This window comes from Peromyscus californicus, unplaced genomic scaffold (genome assembly GCF_007827085.1).
Source record: "Peromyscus californicus insignis strain IS unplaced genomic scaffold, ASM782708v3 Scaffold_7__1_contigs__length_154581171, whole genome shotgun sequence".
NCBI classification, from domain to species: Eukaryota; Metazoa; Chordata; class Mammalia; order Rodentia; family Cricetidae; genus Peromyscus; species Peromyscus californicus.
Genome location: NW_026294595.1, coordinates 64,508,018 through 64,527,983, shown reverse-complemented (window position 1 = coordinate 64,527,983; position 19,966 = coordinate 64,508,018). Strand labels below are relative to the sequence as shown.

At 34.6% G+C, this 19,966-nt stretch overlaps 1 protein-coding gene across 2 annotated transcripts in view; it reads right to left on the bottom strand.

Moving 5' to 3' along the window:
- The window catches only part of LOC128102286 (fibrous sheath-interacting protein 2-like), a 79,930-nt gene that overhangs the window by 3,298 nt on the left and 56,666 nt on the right, over positions 1–19,966 (bottom strand). For both annotated transcript variants that reach the window (XM_052725890.1, XM_052725891.1), the window contains exons 18-21: positions 16,045–16,539; positions 5,693–5,784; positions 3,996–4,042; positions 760–803 (exon numbers count right to left, since the gene is read on the bottom strand). In XM_052725890.1, the coding sequence (XP_052581850.1) occupies positions 760–803; positions 3,996–4,042; positions 5,693–5,784; positions 16,045–16,539 (678 nt within the window). The remainder of the gene's footprint in view (positions 1–759; positions 804–3,995; positions 4,043–5,692; positions 5,785–16,044; positions 16,540–19,966) is intronic.

Sequence of the window (19,966 nt, the reverse complement as noted above, 5' to 3'; positions counted from 1 at the left end):
ACCCAGGCAGGGGGTTCGGGATCTGTCCCTGGTCTACAGGCACGCTTCTGGAACCCGGTGCCTGTGGTATGACACCTTGCACAGCCTTGGTGCAGTGGGAAGGGGCTTGGACCTGCCTAGGCTCAGTGTGCTGGGCTCTGCTGACTCCCCATGGGAGACCTCAATTTGGGGGATGTGGGGATGCGGGGTGGCTTGGGAAAGAGTGCTAGGGGGTGCGAGGAGGGAGGAGGGGGGATCCGTGGATAGTATGTGGAGTGAGTAGAAAATTTCTTAATAAAGAAAAAAAAAGAGTGAGTCTGTAGAAACGTGGAAACATGGGTGAAACTAGGCATTCATAGCCTTCTTGACTCATCTTTGAAGTTACCCTAAATGTCTGTCTCCATCTCCCACATCATCACTGGACCCCTTAGTCCTAGGCAGAATCAAGTAACTCACCCCTTTAGGCTTTTCTTCAGAATCAGAACAAGCTATTAATGGAATTGTAGTTAGGTGTTGAGAATCAGTGGCTTACTCTACTCACCCAAACAATGAATTCTTATTAAAATCCAACGATCAAACACTTTCATAAAGGTTTTTTTCAGATATTAAGGGCAGACTCATTCAGATGGGGAGATCTGAGTATGAAGTGATTGTGAATAAGGCAGTGTTTTCTGATGTTCCTCAATAATGCCACTCAGTCTCTGATAGAATTTAAAAATTGAGCTATTTTACAACTGAACCCCATTGTACAGAAACTAGAAGATATTGAAAACTATTTACCTGAACACAGCTTGAGTTTCCTGCTTGTGGTTGCTGAGAACGTTCTGGAAAAACCGGGAAGAAATATTTTTTCTTATATACACACACACATACATTCATAAACATATACATACATATATTGTTGATACAAATCCAATATTTTTGCCTCAATTGATATAATTTAGACATACAATTATTATTATTTTTAATGGATAGACAGTTGGAACAAATTTGAAACAAACCTAGAATGTTAGAAATACCCTAGATGTATTTGCTTTTCACTTGGAAATTATGAAAAATGAGTATGATGTGTCAGGAGAAGCAAACTCTGTGCTTCAGTAGCTATACATCTATGCAATGCCGCTTAATCCCTGTGCCTAATTTTTAACCTATAAAAGAGAGATTACTTTAATGATAGTCCCTAAGTGCCTTTTCAACTTTAACATGCTTTATATTTATCTAACTACAAAATGGTAAGTGAGTCAGACATGGTGGCACACACTTAATCTCAGCAGAGGCAGTCTGATCTCTGTGAGTTCAAGGTCAGCCTGGTCTCTATAACGAGTTCCAGTCCAGCTAGAACTACATAGTAAGATTCTGTCTCAAAACAAAACACATAACAAAAATAAATAAGAAAGTGATGATGTTTTAAGACAGGGCAACTTTGTTGTAATACTCAAGGAAAATCTAGTGGAACTGTTTCAGATCAGAAAGCTGCTGGAGGTTCCAAGGGAGATCAACAGCATCAAAACATAAGGAAGCAGAAATAAATTGGCAAGCAACATTTCTCAGAGACCCATTTTTAGTGGGGCAACTAATCTGCTAACACAGGATCTCTGTTAAGTCTTAGCTTCATTGTTTAGAAGTGGGTGACAAATTAAATGTAACTTTTCTGACTCAGTATCCTCATTCAAAAATGGGAATGAGACTATTTACTTGGACACTATCATAAAAAGACATGAGGAAATACAGCACATTCAAGTATTATGTACTCTATACATATGAAGTCATCAAAAGCCATCACAAGTGAGTATTATGAATTATCATTTAGGAGCAATACAGATTCTGGAAAAACAGTAAAGGAAAAACTTCAAGTAAATAAGAATGATAGAATTATCTGACACAACTAGTAAGTCCATGATTAATTTATTGTATTTCTAAAGGATCTGATTCTACTTTAAGTTGCACATGACTGCACTTACTTTTTCTTTAACATTATTGAGAATATTTGAGTTCAATATGAGGGCCAAAACTGTAAACACCAGGTTTTTTTTTTTAATTTTTCTATAGTGCATAGGCTTTGTACTTCCAGGACTGTCTAGAAAGCTGTTTTGATTAAGAGGAATATAAAATTTCCAGTTATTTAAGTGGCTCAGCTATTCACACTTACTTGAAGTTTTGTTTTATATTGTATGAAACAAGGAATAAATGTGTTCAGCCAGTCCTCCATTGAAATCTATACTGAAATATCCAATGGCTCACATGTTATCTCAGCTTAAATATCTAATGGATACCTTATTCTCATAACCCAAACTGTTTTCACATGCTTCCTCCACACTCCTTTAGCTTCTTCTATATCCCGTATCATTCAATATTTTTAACATCTATATGCCAATATGCTCTTTTAGGCTTCAGTGGACATCAATTTAGCAAGCTTGCATTCGATAAAAAACAGTTAAGATCAAATAATTAAAACACACCATCTTTTAGAAAACTGCAGGAGAGAAAAAGAAAGCGAATATGTGGCCTATGTAAGATCACAGAAGGCAATTAATTTCCATTTCGTGGTCTCTGATCATTAGAGAGCTCTCTGGGAATGTGAAGTAGAAAAAATCTACAGGTGAGGGAAGAATAAGACAGACTAAAGGGAAAGAAAACTCCAGAAATCATGGCAAGTGAAAGCCTTTGTAGGATTGAAGGACAGCAAAGGAGTCAGGAATAAGAGTTTGCTGGAGTAGAGGAAGCCACAAGGAAAATAGAGGAAGAGTTAAGAAAGACAAAAGGGGCAGTATGAGCTAATGATGGAGGGTCTTGTAACCATTGCAATGTCTTGAAATTCTGTCATTAGTAAAATTGGAAGGGACTTAACAACCTCTACGTTTATCTTATATTCTGATGATTGGATTCTTCAACTCAAGTTACCATGTAAATTCCATAAGAACAAACTCTGTCAGTATTGTTTACACATGGAATATTATAAAAACAAAAATGAACTGTTTGGTGAATCTTCAGATGAATGAATGAATAAATGAGTTGGTCAGTGACAATATCAGTGAAAAAATATAAGAAATATGCGTAATCCAAAAATCAAAGTTAGACAAAATGAAAGAATACACAAAATTTAATCACAGGGAATGAGGCCAGGTGTGGACTCTTAGACAAAGAGCTGGACATGTTGGACACTAATGTCCTCATCTCCTGCTTGACTGTCTTCAATAATGAAATCAAAGAATTGCATTAAGTAGTTCCTGGCTGGATATTACAACCCATGATTCATAACTCGGGAATCTTGGTGGTGATTACCATTATACATACAAATTATGACATGTTGATGCTGTTCAATCAATCATGTATGATATGTTGCTAACAGTGAAAATTATTTCTACATCCAAGTGAAGAGAAGTTGTTTCATGAGTGGGTTGCAGAGCAATAGTTGGGATAAACTTGTGGCTTGAATTCAAGGGCATGTTATAGTAAAAATAATCTCTATACCTCATGTATATGTTGTTTATAATTTAATCAGATTGATCTCCTGAGCAATATTGAACAATATTGGAATAAAACATCCTAAAAACATGGGAAGCACTTCATACAAGCTGATATTTAAAAACAAAACAAAACAGTTCAGGCTAGCCAGATTTTGTTGTGAACAACTCAATTTTGTGTTTAAAAGGCCTTTTGCAACTTAGTAGGGGTAAGCTCTAATACAAGGAAAGCATAACTTTTCAATGAGCTAATTAATTCCAGTTCAAGTCCAGATATAATTTAGCATAACAATACATGCTCTTTATTTATAAGAGGATTATCAATGTAAATTTATAATATCAGATTAAATTACTATAAGCATTTGGCTTATTTTAACAGCTGGATGAAATGGTAACAAATCACTTCATTAAAGTAGATATACTTAATGGATAAGTAAATTAGCATCACTTTCAAGGTTAGTGATTAACATTTCTAAGTAGGAAATAAGTTATCAAAATAGTAAAAAAAGTTACTTTTTCATCAGTTTCTAAAAGTTAAGAAAAATATCCAACCTTCTAGTGCATTAGCCTTTGGATCTGGTTTAACTTCTTCTGCTTCACTAAAATAAAATAAAAAAGAATAATTTTTAATGTGTATATTTAACAAATGAAGAAGCTACTGGTTAACAACAATCTGCCATTCTCTACATGGAAGCAAACCTGGAATAGCATGTTGCTAAAATTCAAAATGAAATGAGAATGATTTATGAATTACTTTTCCCCACTTTTAAATTTATTATTAAATATACTTAAAATTGACAACCTTAGAAAGTTATAATGTATGATTTTGTGTCATTAAGCACATTTTCATTGCTATGCAGACATCACCATCTCCCACTTTCAGACATGTTTTGTGCTTAAACACTAACACCCATTTTCCTCCAGAAAAATCACTATTTTACTTTTTATCTTTAGGATTTTGAATACTCCAAATAAGTAGAGTCGCAATTATATTTGTCACTTTGTGACTTACTCTAATTAGTTCAATGTCATCCATATTCACGCATGTTGTAGTATGTGAGAATGTTCTTTAAGTAGTAGATAATATTCAAAAGAATGAGACTTTTTTTTCTCCTGATTTAATCCACCGATGAACAACGATGAAAGGTTGCCTTTCTCATTGGTTTATTTTGAATCATGTTGGTATTGGCACACGTTCACTACTATCTATGGCAGTACCTGCTTTCAATTCTTTGGAATATATTCAGAATTGCTGGGTCACACACTAATTCTATGTTAAATTCTTTAGGAAAGTGCCACACTGCTTTTGATAATGATTTCACAATTTTATAATTTACCATCAATACATAAAGGTTCCAGTTTCTCTCCATCCCTAATACTTCTTTTCTTTCCTTTCCTTGCTTTCTCTTCTTGCTTCTTTCCTTTCAGTGACTGTCATGGTTTCAAATGGCATCTTCTGAGATTTTGATTCACATTTCCATAGGGATTAATGATGTGGAGCACCTTTCACGTGCTTTTTGTACATCCTTTTAGAGGATTTTTCTATTCAAATAATTCGTATTTTTAAAAGTGTTTTTGTTGTTTTATTATGATGTATAGGGAGTGGTTTATATAGTGACCCCGTGTATCTGTAATATGTATATGTGTGTGTGTGTGATGTATATAATCTGCAAATATTTTCCATTCCTAGTATTGATTTTTTTTTCATTCTCAATTTGTATTGCTCACATTGTCACAAAACAGTATACTTCTTACTGTATTTAATAATTTACAGTTTAACCTTATGTTTTTATATTACTACAGTTAGTTTGTGCTTTTAAAATGAATCTCTGAGTACTACAATTTAACATTTTTCCATGTTGCTTTACAAAACTGAGCAGGAGTCTTCCTGTGCTGACAGAACACTTTCTGCTGCTGACTCTATGCCTATTCTTCAGGTTATAATAACAACCACAAGCAATAACAGCACCCTATCACATTAGCAAATATCTGATCCATGACATTTACATGAGAGAGCAGGTATCTGAAAAACATGACATTTACATGAGAGAGCAGGTATCTGAAAAATATATAGAGGCTAGGTAACTAGAAATACAGCATTGTATGGTAAGAGAAAACTTAAGACTTAGAGTCAAAGGATGAGAATCAGAAGTGAAGAAGAATTTGATACTGGACACTTTCTCATTTGCTAACAGAACCATTCTTTCATCTCAGATTTCTAGATTTGTTCTGCATTAAGTTTTCTGTACCTAGAAAGGAGGTCTTCTTGGTTATATGATGAAGTACTCATAATTCTGTGTATGAAGTAATGTGTTGGCTCAGTAGCAAGTCTTTCTTCTTTCTGTAAAATTATAAATCAAGTATTACACACACAGAACTTGATATATACTTTCTCCCTCATTGTCATTTTTGTATTCCCATCAATACTTTAATGAAAGAAAAGTTTTATAGATTACTTAAAAATATTATTTTAGAAGGTAAAAATAGAGATGGTTCCTATAATTCTAATTAAAATGTCTCTTCTAGTGTAAGTTTCTTGGAAATGGTTATGTAAAAATATTCTAAATTGTGGTACTAGATTTTGAACACATTTTAAATGTAAAGTACAGATACTGAAGAATGTAATATTCCATTTTAAACTTTAAAATATTTTAATTACAGTTTATTTAATTAAATAGAAGAGCAGAGATACAACTCTAAGCATCTCATAAGCTTGTATGATCAGACATTTTATCACATACTCTGATCTACTTGTTGGGAAATCTTGTGTTTCTGATTTGACTGAAATTAAATGTGTTTATTTTCTGAGGTTTACTGTAGATTTCGTGTTAGTCTAAACACAGAAGTACAAAAACTGTGGTAGGATGTTTAATTAAGGCAATTGTCTCACTAGGAAATCTCACACTATATGATTTCCCAAAATATGAATAGTACTGACTTTTGGACAGGGCAAAACCAGAAGAGTCACTGAGTCTCTTATCACCATTGGATGGTTTGGATTCAGTAACATGAACTGTACCCCATCACTATTAAGAAGTTTAATGGATGAATATATGCGTGATGTTTAAAATACTAGATATAACTTGTTACATTTAGGTAAGATGTCAAAAACTATGCAAGAAAAATATTCACCATATATTTTATGAAGGTAATATATCTATTAAGTACAAGCAAGTCTAGATTCAGACCTGTTGCAGGATATTTGATCACATTGTGAATCCAAGATTGCATTATTTATTGGATAATCCTGTTTCTAGTTGTGATGTGGCTGAGGCCTAGCCCACACCTTTAATCCAAGAGTTTTCTGCTTGAATATTGTGAACAGGATTAAATAATGTCAACCATAGGTCAAGAGGCAGAGCTCGCAACTTGTTGATTGGAAGTGAACATAGGATTATTAAGTAAAAAAGCCACAGAGAGTAAGGGTAGTCAGGGGATGGACAGAGAGATGTACAGGAAGTAGAAGGGAAGGACATTGAGTTTGAGGTTTTTGTTTGAGATGGCATAGGAAAAAAATTCTTTTTCTGGGATGTCAGAGGAAGAGGGATGTCAGCCAGGTGCTTTCCCACTAGCTCAGCTAGTGGGATTTCACCACAGCATATAGCTCCTGAGTATTTATTGATAAAACAAGCATTTGAGATTTAGTTAGAAAAGCAACATTTGGTGCCCAATGTGAGACATGAGCACAAGGACAGAGAAATCATGCCAGCTACAAATAAACTGAGAAGACATATTTGGTAAGATACTTTGGAAGTCCTCAATGAGAGAGTTAAGTAATATTAAAAGGAAAAATATTTCCCATGTTAAGGATGGGAATTATCATAATATGAGGACATTAGGACCCTCAATAATGCTCTTTTAGGTGACTTGAAAACAGAAGCAGAAAAAGAGAAGATAAATTACTTAACTGAGATTGACATAATATCTATTATAAATACTATCAGTCTGGTAATTCATAATTTAGCCTTAATGGTCATAGTGGGGTTTTGTGACAAATATGAGAAGTGGATTGATAGCATACAAGCCTTAGAAAGACTTATAAATGAAAATAAGAAAAATATTCAGACACAGACAGAGGAATTTATACAAGAGCCTACTGCACCACCACATGATGAAACTGAAGGGCAGCAGCCCAAGGATGTTAGAAAATCAAACTTAGCTTACCCAGTTACTATACAAGAACTACCAGAAGATGATAGTCATCCCCAAAGTTATCAAGAAGTTAAAGGAATCCTGTAAAAATATTATATTTGAGATTTAAGGAAGTGATTGTTTCATATGGCATGCATTATGTGAAACAGATATTAAATTTATGGTCTACTCAGACAAGAATTATCCCCCAAGACTGGAAAGGTTTGGCAATAGCAATATTCAGAGCTAGTCCTCAGCTACAATGGTGAACATGGTGAAAAGAGGAAGGTAGGGCCATAGAACAACAAAATAGAGTTGGGGTATTCCCAAGGTAAGTTCTGAGGTAAAGGTCAATGTGCTGAGTTATAAAGACAGCTTGAATTTGATGATCATGCTGTGGCCTTGCTGTTATGTTGTTTAGCAACTTTACCTGCTTGGGACAAAGTTGAAGAACCAGGAAAGAGGCTTGAATCATTTACTAAAATTATACAAGGCCCCAAAGAAGCTTTCATTAATTTTTTGTGAAGATAGGCTTCAGCTGCAAATAGAATAGTATCAGACCCAGAAATCAGACAAATATTAATTAAATCTCTGTTCAGAATGCAAAAGGGCGATTAGGCCTTTAAAGGCAAGATCAGCACCAATAGATGAGTGGATTAGAAATACGACTGATATTGGATCTCATGTTTATGATGTTATACTTATAAGAGAAATAATTTCTGAAAATTTTAAGAAAAGTCAAAATGTCAGAAGTTTTAATTGTGGTAATCAAGGTCATCTGAAAAGGGATTGTAGGCAAGGCATTCCAAGAAACAATGATTATTCTGTAGATAATCCAAACAGAAGGCCCCAGCTTTCTGGTGTATGCAGAAGATATGACAAAGGCTGGATTTGTACTAATGAATTCAGATCAACAAGGGACAGGAAAGGTAACTCTTTGCCATCAAAATGTCCTAAGGGACCTCCCACAGGCCTTGATATCAAATTTGGCTTAATAATTCCCTGACAGCATTGGAGAAACTCATAAAAAGAACAATTAAGTCTTAATACCTGTTGTTAAAAATAACACTGATCTATATGTAATCAAGGACAGAACAGCTTCAGTAAGTAAAACAAAAATTTCAGGAGAGACAAGAAAACAAGTATTTTGGCAAACGGCTACAAATGATGAGACCAAACTTAAAAATACAAATAAATGGCATTGTAATTGAAGGTTTACTAGACACAGGAGTTAGATATAAATAATTCCACCAAAATGTTGGCATCCAAATTGACCTCTTCAGGAGGTAAATATTCAGCTTTAGGGACTGGAACTTTACCTCAAGGGAAACAAAGTGCAAGATGAGGGGAGAGTATAGGGATAGAAGGACAAATAGGAAAATTAAAGCCATATGTGGCTAACATAGCAATGAATTTATGGGGAAGTGATTTGTTGCAGCAATGGAAAACACAGGTTAACATTCTTCCAATCTCATAAACAAACCATAAAATAAAAGACACTTCGAAGAAAAATGTTAAAAGGTATTATCGGCCAGGCGGTGGTGGCGCACGCCTTTAATCCCAGCACTTGGGAGGCAGAGCCAGGCGGATCTCTGTGAGTTCGAGGCCAGCCTGGTCTCCAAAGCAAGTTCCAGGAAAAGGCGCAAAGCTACACAGAGAAACCCTGTCTCGAAAAAACCAAAAAAAAAAAAAAAAAAAAAAAAAAAGGTATTATCATGAGGAGTCACAGACCATTCAGGTTGTACATAAATAGGACACAGCAGCTGTTGGTCTTTTAAAAGTACCAACTACCCTATTTTTAAAATGGTTAAATGGCAAATATGTGTGGATGGAACAGTGGCCTTTGACATCAGAAAAACTACAGGCAGTAGAACAGCTGGTACAGGAGCAGCTAAGTGCTCAACACATTGAAGAATTGGCTAGTCCTTGGAATTCTCCTTTATTTGTCATTAAAAAAAAATCTGGATATGGAAAATGTTAACAGATTTAAGAGCCACAAATAAGGTGATTTAGTTAAAGGGCTCTTTACAGCTTGGAATTTCCTTGTCTTCTTTATTACCTAAGGGAAGGGCTATTATAGTGACTGATTTGAAAAACTGCTTTTTTTTTTTAATTTGCTATAACTTTACAAGAACAGGATAAAGAAAAATACACCTTCACAGTGCCTGCTTATAGTAATGCTCAGCCTGTTAAAAGTTATCAGCAGAACGTTCTTCCATAAGGAATGTTAACAGGCCCTCTTATATCAATATTATTTACAACAGCCATTAGAAATAATTCATAAACAGTTTCCTCAATCTAGAATTTGTCAATATACTGATGATATCTTACTGGCTGATTTAGAGACATATACCTTAGAAAAAAAATGTTTGATGAAGTAAAGAGAATTTTGCCTTGCTGGGGATTACAAATTGCTCCAGAAAAAAATACAAAGAGGAGATTTTAACAATTATCCAAGATATAAGATAAGTTTATTGAAAATTTGACCACAGAAAGAAGAAATCAGGAGAGACCAATTACAATCTCGTAATGATTTTCAAAAATCGCTGAAAGAACTGGCTAAGCTCCACAATTGGATTAATTACTCAAGAGCTAAGTACCTTATAAGGTGATAAGGACTTAAATAGTTCAAGGAATCATCAGCTAAGGTTGAGAGAGAATTTGGTCTGGTTGAAAAGAAATTACAGGATGTACATTAGATTGCTTGGAGCCAACACTTAGTTGTATTCTGGTTATTTTACCATCTATGATTCTTCTACAGGAATTCTTACTCAGAGAGAATATATCTTAGAATAGATATTTTAGCACACAAACAGAGTGAAAAATTAAAGACCCATATATAAAATTTTTCTACATTGATTCTTAAAGGAAAAAGAAGACTTTGTCAATTAGCAGAAATAGACCCAGCAGAAATTGTGGTACATTTTACTAATGCTGAAATTGCCTCATTATGGGCAGAAAATGAACTTTGGCACAGAGCTTGCAGTAATTTTTTCAGAAAGATTAACAACAAATATCCCCCAAAGAAAGAGACATCTGTTAATAAAAAGAGCTAATTGGATTCATCTTCATATAGTAAAAGGGACACCAATTTCTAGATCCCCTATATTCTATATTGATGTAAATAAATCAGGAGAGGCAGTCCGTTATGATTCAGTTAAAAAATTCAGAGCTATATGCCATTCTAATGTATTTTTAAAGATATTCCTGGATTTCTTAATATAGTTACTGATTCTCAATATGCATAAAGAGTTGTTTTACAACTCATTCCAGATTATTCAGAATTAACTTCACTATTTATTCAACTACAACAAGTAATCAGAAATAGAAATCATCTATTGTATATAACATATAACACATATCAAATCCTATATGGGTCTAATAGGCCCTCTAGTACAAGGTAATAATGAAATTGATCAGTTATTAATAAGAAATGTGCTAGAAGTCTCAGAAATTCATAAGAAACAACATGTTAATAACAAAGAAAAAGATTTTTCTATCACCTGGCATGAAGCCAAGGAAATTACAAAAGCAATGTCCTACTTGTTCTTTTTAGAGCCGAGCCCCATGACCTGTAGGAAGTAATCCAAAAGGTTACCAAAGAAATAAAACTTGGCAAATATGTGTGTTTGATTTTGCAGAGCTTGGAAAATTAAAGTATGTGCACCATACCATAGATACATATTCAGGGTTTCAAGGGGTAACTGCCTTAAGTTCTGAAAAGGCTGATTCTCTAGTAAAAGGAAACAGATTTTTGTATATTACAACATAAAGCATATTACAGGTATGCCACACAATCCTACAGGACAAGCACATATAGAAAGATCTAATTGTATTTTTAAAAATATACTTAATAAAAAAAGGGGGCAATAAAGGACACCCTAAGATAGATTACACAGTGCTTAAATAACTTTGAATTTTCTAAATGCTAATGAAAATAAATGATAGCTGTGGAGAGACACTGCATAATAATAATAATAAAAACAAAACTATGGAATTAAATCAGTCTATATATTTTAAAGATGTGTAGACCTCAGAATGGAAACAGAGATGAGTGCTACATTAGGGAAGAAGTTTTGCCTTTGTTTCTACAGAAGAAAGGCAATGGAAACCAATAAGATTGATAAAGATTAGATTTGAACAGGGAGACCTCCTCAAATAGGAGAGGAGCTAGTTCGTCAGAAAGCTTGGTCAGTCAATCTAAACTAACTTAAAAAGACTAACAAATACCTATCATTTAATTAGGCATGAAAAATAAAACTAAAATAATGTTTTGAGTGATAATTTAACAAAGGCACATTTACCTGTGGTGATATTTTATTTGTACTCTAACAAATAAAACTTGCCTGGGGATCAGAAGACAAAGCCAGCCACTATATTAAACATAGAGGTCAGGTAGTGGTGGCACATGCCTTTAATTCTAACATTCAGGAGGCAGAGATTCATCTGGATCTCTGTGAATTCAAGGCCATACTGGTAACAGAGCCAGGCATGGTGGCACATACCTTTAATCCCAGCACTAGTTAAACATGGAGGTCTGTAGGTCTGTACAGACAGACAGGAAGTGATAGACCTGGGCAAAAACAGGAAATGATGTAGCTGGTTGGAGAGAGGAAGTAAGATAGCAGGGCACAGGAAGGTATATAACACACACACACACACACACACACACACACACACACACACACACACATATATATATATATATATGCAGTATATATATATATGCAGTATATAAGGAAATAGCTCTCTTGGGCTGAGGACTTCCTAGTGGTAAGAACTTGTGGCTGGCTTGTTCTATTCCTCTGATCTTTCAGCTTTCACCCCAAAATCTCGCTCCAGGTTTTCTATTAATAAGACCACTTAGCAATTCATGTTACACTTGCCTTACTAGCATGAAATGAAAAATAGGTTTCTTAAACCACATGTCTTAATTCCATGTTAGAATATAGACTGTAGATTGCTACATGGCCCATGCCATCTTGGACATCAGCTTTTGTGTTTTCTTCTTAAATAAAAAGGATATTTTTGTTATTTGGCATTAAAAATACAGTTAAGAGATTGAAAATGTTGTAAGTAAATTCAAAGGGTTCCTATGGTGATATTTTATTTGTGCTGAAATGTGATTTTATTTGTATGTTAATAAATAAAGTTGCCTGGAGGTCAGAGCTAATAGCAAGGCATTTAGCAGAAGTCTGGCAGTGGTAGCACACACCCTTAATCCAATCACATGGCAGGCAGAGTCTGTGTGTTCAAGGACATAGCCAGCTTGGTGACACATGCTTTTAATCAAAGTACCAACCATAGAGACCTGGAGGTCTGTATAGACAGGCATGTGACAAAGAAGTCATGTGGTTGGGTTTAGATCCAATGAGAAGGCAGGACAGAAAGTCAATAAAAAATACAGACACACAGGAAGCAGGTCTCTTTCTCAGGGGAAGGACAGCACCAGCTGATAAGTTAAAGGCTATTTGCTAGTGCTTTGACCTTTTGGGCTTTTAACTCTTTATTTGGCTCTGTGTTTCTTATTTAATAAGACTGTTTAGAATTACATCTACAGGTTCCTACAGTTAAAACTTGTTTTCTAAATCTCCAAGTGTTGGAATGATTTGGAGTTCAGATAAAATATTTTGGCAGTGCAGTGGTAGCCCCTGCCTTTAATCCCACCATAGACTGATGAATCTCTATAAATGAGTTGTTTTCTAAATTCTAGAGTTACAATGAACAAGGTCATGGTGACACATGCCTTTAATCTCACCACCCAGGAAAAAACTCATAGACAGCTCCTAATTGGTATGTTTGCATACTATGGAAATCACATACCATGTTTCCAGAATATTATGAAAACTATGAGGTTTCTAGAAAGGCATCTAATTTCCAATGGGAACAGGAACAAAAAGCAGCTTTTGCAACTGTAAGCTCTTCTCCATGCATGCAAACCTGACCAATATTGAACCAGTTGATATTCTAATTATGGATATCATATTTATTGTTGAATTGGCAACTGGGGATTCTTCATAAAGCAAAAAATGTGTCTACCAACTTTTCCTGTTTGCTTCTAATGGAAACACTTTCCACATAAGGAGAATAAATGTTATCTCATTTGAGAGACAAATCTGGACATTTTTATGAGGTATGGAGTACCTTATACTCAGTCATTGCCAGCCACCCTATGTCGTAATGGTGCCGTTACAATGATGGATTGGGTCCATTTAAAGCCAGAGACCTTCACAGGCTTAGCTATGTGAGGAAATGTATTACAGTGGAACTGGTACCTATCTGCATTCCTTTACGACCAGGGTATGGTAGCAAAAGGGTCTGTGCCTTCCCACACTGAGGAAATAGCTCAGTTGCCCATAATCCTCATCCTTAAACCTATCACTCCTCTCCCAAAAGAGGCACCTATTGAACTGTGGGGACCAAGAGAATGATCACATTTGGCTCTCAGATAAATGACAAAGATATCCAGTCATAGGAGGCATGAATGGAAATGGCATAACATGGAAAAACTTAGCAAAGACATCAAATTTTATGTTGCTCATATATGCAAATTAGCCAAAACATCTAAAAGTAATGAAATAGTGGACAATTTGGTATCACTAGAATATTAAAAGTTGTCAGGGAACAAATTCAGAATAAATCAGCAAGAATTACAGATTACATATTTGAAAAACTTAAAAATTTACCCCTAAGTAATAGGGGGAAATGGAGAACCAAATTAAAACAAGACAACCCTATGACAATAACTATTATAAGGAATCCATACCCAGGTGGTGGTTCACACCTTTAATCCCAGCTCTTGGGAGGGAGAGGCAGGAACATAAGAATTATAGTGATTTAAATTTAAAAGCCACTTGCAAAAGGGAGGCTGAAATTCAAAGTGAATGTCCTTTGTGATCTAAAACTAAATACACTTAAACACTGAATTTATATATAAAGAAAAGGGGGAATATATGCATATTTATCCATACATACTGAGGTATATTTAGTTTCAAAATGTCAAAATAATTATTTTAATTGAAAGATAATACATTTTCTGTTGCCAAAATCATTGTGCCCTAGGAAAGATAGAACCTACAAAAGAAAAGGTACTCCCAGTATTTGAGTTGGGTTATGGTTTTGATTTTACCCTTCCATGAGAATAAAAGCATCCAACTAAGGAATCCAGAGACTACTGGATAAGTGAAGCATCTAAAGAAAAAAAAATATATCATCAAGAGAAAATGTCCCAAGAAAAAGAGTAAATTTAGCCAAGTGGTATCACCTACTTTGTGCTCACTGGCCTGAAATCCCAGCTCAGAGTCCCAGGGTGTGACCCAAAGATCAGCTTCGGACTACAAATTGCTCAGGACAAATTACTGAGTTCATATCATACTGAGACAAATATTTTACAGAACTTTGAACACAAAAATGTTTAATCCTAAGTCTTCCAAATACAACCTAGCTGGATATGGTAGAAAGTTTGACAGATATAGCTTCATTATTGCAAATAGTTTTAATATATTAGAGTCAAAAACCTTTCCTGTTTATTTAGACAAAAAAGGGGAAATTTTGCAAGATATTTGATCACATTGTGAACCCTGAGATTGCATTATTTATTGGAAAAACCTGTTTCTAGTTGTGCGGCTCAGGCCTAGGACATACCTTTAATCCAAGAGCTTTCTGCTTGAATATTGTAAACAGGATTAAATAAAATCAACCACTGGTCAAGAGGCAGAGCAAACAACCAGTTGCTAGGATGTGAAGATAGGAATAAACCATAGAGAGTAAGAGAGAGTCAGGAAGATGGATGGAGAGATGCACAGGAAGTAGAAGGAAGGGACACTGAGTTTGAGGTTTTTGTTGGAGATGGTGGAGGACAAAGGTCTTTTCCTGGGATATCAGAGGAGGAGGAAGGTCAGCCAGGTGCTTTCGCTGCCTCTCTGAGTTAGTAGGTTGTCTTCTGGCCCCTGAGTCTTTATTGGTAAAATTGAACATTTGAGATTTAGTTAAAAATAACACAGACAAAATAGTGATTTTTTTTATTGTTTGTTTTCAGTGCTGTGGATTGGACTTAGGTCTTAACACAAGTTATGCAACAATTTCACTTTCTATAGATCATTTCTAACTTTCACATAACTTAGCCAGGCACTTGGATCCATCCTATTGACATGAAGTTCTCTATGGATGTTCAACAAATATTTATAGCCCAAATACAACATGGAATCTCTTGTTTAACAAATAAGGTTAAGTTTCCTTAAGCAGTGTTGATTTTCCATTTTCCCTTCAGCTAGTAGTTCTAGGTCTTTTTGTATTAAATACTTAATTGAGTTTCATGCTTGGTTAATTATTTAACCTATGCTATATATCTACAGGCTTATGCAGATGATGACTCTAGTATGCTTTGCTGGATAATCAAGGTACATCCCAGAACAGAATGTCTGAGGTTGGCTACTCTTCCAAGCTTCTGGGAATTAGGTTTGTCACCTACCTTATACTGTAACTTGTCCTTAGAAGACAGTCCTTCTGCTAAGCTTTTAGAAGAGGGTATGTCAAGTTCAGCAACAACTCTTTTAACATGTGTCTTGTTAAGTTTCATAGCCTGATTTCCAAATGTTCCAATACTTTCAATATTTTCACCAGAAGTGGGCTGACAGCATTTGCTTAGTGCTAAGAACTTTCTCAGGCTGCTTGCACTCATTGTTGTCTTTGGAGAAACAACTTTGGTTTCTAAGGCTTTCACAACTTCTTCACCATGACCTGCAGATATTCCTCCTAAGCACTGATGTCCAATAACCTCTCCTAAAATGATTTCCTCTTCATCAGAAATAATGTCCTCTCTGAAGTTACTTTCAGAATCCTTTTGACTAGTATCATGAGCTACTAACCGAACAATCAGATCTTTTTTGTTATGAATATCTTTCAAAAGCTCTACTCTGGTGATGTCAGGTCTTCTTATATTTTGAAATGAATTCCTGCCAACAGCCTGGAATTAGAAGTACAATAAATATTAAAAATAAATATGTCAATATCTTTTCCAATATTACTTTGTGTCATAACTATTTTTCTATGATTTCTAACTTCAATCTAGCTAATATCTTCAAATTCCACTTACTGGTATATTTTCAATATTTTAAATGAAATTAATAGACAAAAATCATATGCAATACTCATTTGTATCTAGCATTTATTTTACATTTAGATAATATTAATCTGTCATAATTTATTCCAAATATCCAGTCTAACAGAATAGTTTAGGCTTTATATTTTCTTATAAATTAAACTTATTGTCTTCCATTTTTGTAAATTCTCTTAAAAATTGTTATAGAACCAAATAATTAACTTTTTTGTCCTTAGTAAGTGATCCTATAGACATCTAGACATTGATTTTTAAAGAAAAGGCAAGACTTTAATAAACTCTAGTTATAAAAGCAATGCCACATTGGAATTGTGATCTTCAGCTTATTTTTTTTTACTCCATAATCTTATTCATCTTTTGCCAAAATAAATAAATCTTCATTTCTTTTTCATAATCCACTCAAATCCCAATTACTATTTTTAATACATAAGAATCCAAGAAAGGATAATTATAATTCAGTAACCAGATCACTCCATTTCTATAGCCTTTGCTATATCACAGAAATTATAAATAAATTTATAATTGGTATTCAACTCAACCTTTCTTTGCAACTTTCTAAACTACATTTTCAAGTGACAATGTCTTCAAAAGATATCTTCTGTGGAAATAATCTATTTAGAATCAACTCTTGAAAAATTCAAAGCAATCTATTATATGTAAAAATTAGTAAGATTATAAAATACAAATATATGCAATATAGTTTGGGGATTTGTTACTGCAGGTGATTTAAATATGTCTTATTAGGTGAAAAGTATGGCATTCCTAACCATAATATTAAGCCATGAGGCAAAGCCAAGTGCCTGAAGTACCTGACCTAACCTATAGACTTTTTTCTGTCCTTTTGTTGACAAAAGACGTAGTCATAATCAGATTGGCATGTAATATTTATGTGCTCTGAATTCCACATGGCTGCTGATTATTTATTGTTACTTTTGTTGTTATTACTGCTACTATTATTATTATTATTATTATTATTATTATTATTATTATTATCAAATGTATTTTTTCACATCAAAAAGAAAATGGTATTTGTGTTTAAAAGTTCACTGTGGGGGACTGGAGAGATGGCTCAGAGGTTAAGAGCACTGCCTGCTCTTCCAGATGTCCTGAGTTCAATTCCCAGCAACCACATGGTGGCTCACAACCACCTGTAATGCGATCTGGTGCCCTCTTCTGGCCTGCAGTCACATATGCTGTACACATAATAAATAAATAAATAAATCTTAAAAAAAAAAAGTTCACTGTGACCTAAATAAAGTTGGTAAGCAGGAAAAGAATTTGTTATGGATAGTTTTATAGATAAAATTTATTTTAGTAATATTATTTTATAGGATGTTTATACTAATTTTGCACTCAGGGAATTGCTTATATATAAATGAATATTACACAAAGTATATGCTAATATAGCAATGGGAACTCAGAAGATAGGAAATTTTATGATGGCAAGGACCATCATATGTTCTTTAAAAAAGGATAAAAGAGATTAGAGGAGTATAAGTGCACAATAATTTTAGTATTTCAGTTTGAAAACAGAAGCACCTGCAATTCTAGCACCAAGAAGCAGAGGCATCATAGTCAGAGGGAGCTAGAGAGAGCCTGGGATAACTTTTTTTGGGGATACATGAACAAATGTCTGTTCATCTCAGACAGAACTCAAGGATACACCAAAAAACATACAACAACAAAAAACAATTTTATCCAACTCTATCTTACTAGTCTTACTGAAATCAGTGAGTTTATTGAGGTTACTTACAGGAACATGAGTGAGAGATTACTTTTAGAAGGGTAGATGGCTAAAAGGTAGCTTTATCAGTAAAAATTGTAACCAAATATGAATGATGGCTCACTAAAATTGCATCCCTTGAGCTCTCTGTATAATTTCCAGTCATCTTTCCACTTTCTAGTAGTTATTACTGCTGAAATGACCTCGAGGAGAGTCTTGTGAATCTTATATAGATTAGGAATTTCCTGAAACTTGTAAGTTGTATTTTATTCTTGAGTCTTAGTAAGTCTTTGTCTAAAAGACAATGTTATACTTTGTCTAAAAGACAATGTTATATAATGTTGGAAGAAACAACTAAACATCACCAGCCTTTGTAGTAAGTTCCAGGTTGTCCTGGGCTAAACAGTGACTAGTCTTTAACTCAACAATCAATCAATAACTAATTAACTTATTTTATTATTAGCCTTAAGACTTAACACAATAATTTTCAGAGTCATACTGGAAAAAATTGAAGTATTTATTATCCAGAGAATATAGTTTTATACTTGGGTCAGTGCTATGGCACAGAGTACATTCATGAAAATAGAAATCCCACAAAAATGCACACATTCAATATGAGAAATTTGAATAGAGCCCCAGTGTGCCAGAAGTGGGTTACATTTTATTGAACAGCTGATCAAAGGGGTCCTATAGAACCCCTCAAATACCACAGGCTATTGATAAGTCTATTGGTTACCCTCTGCAACTTGACAGTAAATGCTATGTCTCTAGATATCATATACTCATGTTTTCAAACATGGAGAAATAGAGCTGGTACCTAACTAGAACCTTCACCCCAGTGACTAGCTTTCATGGTATAGGAAGGCAATTTGCATGTTACCGGAGGAGGAAAGGAGTTATCAATGTCATCCAGCTACAAACCCTGAAAACTGCAACAGTGAACTGACTGCAAGAGATACAGTTGCAGGAGTGGACAAAGGTTATGGCAGTAATTAACCAGTGTTTGATTGGATGTAAACCCAATGAAATGAGATAGAACCTGTATCTGACATTGCTCACGTGGTTAATGACCTGAGACTAGAGAGATCATTGGCTATGGGAAATACAGTTAATTCAGAATTCAGAAATTCTCATAAAGGAATACAACAATAAAATGATCTCTCATCACATATTGCTATAGCCATAAATCAGTGCCTCATTCATCCCTCACTAGAAAATAATCTTCTTGGTAATTAACACAGAGATCCACAACCAGAAAATGCGCAGAATCTAATAAACTTTGTAGCACTCAGCCTACAGAAAAAAGAAAGGAGATGGAAAAACTGTTAAGAGCCACAGGTGGTGGATGGTTGCAAGGCAATGCATCTTCTAGATACAACACAGCAGATCTGTTATACATATGAACTCACAGAGAGTGTGACAGCATGCACACGTTCAAATCAAACAAAATTCTAGCAGTGAGAAGAGGAAGTAGATGCATAGTACCACCCCTAAGCAAGAAACTATTTGCAATTGATAACATGCTGGGAAAGGGAAAATCAGTTTTCTCTA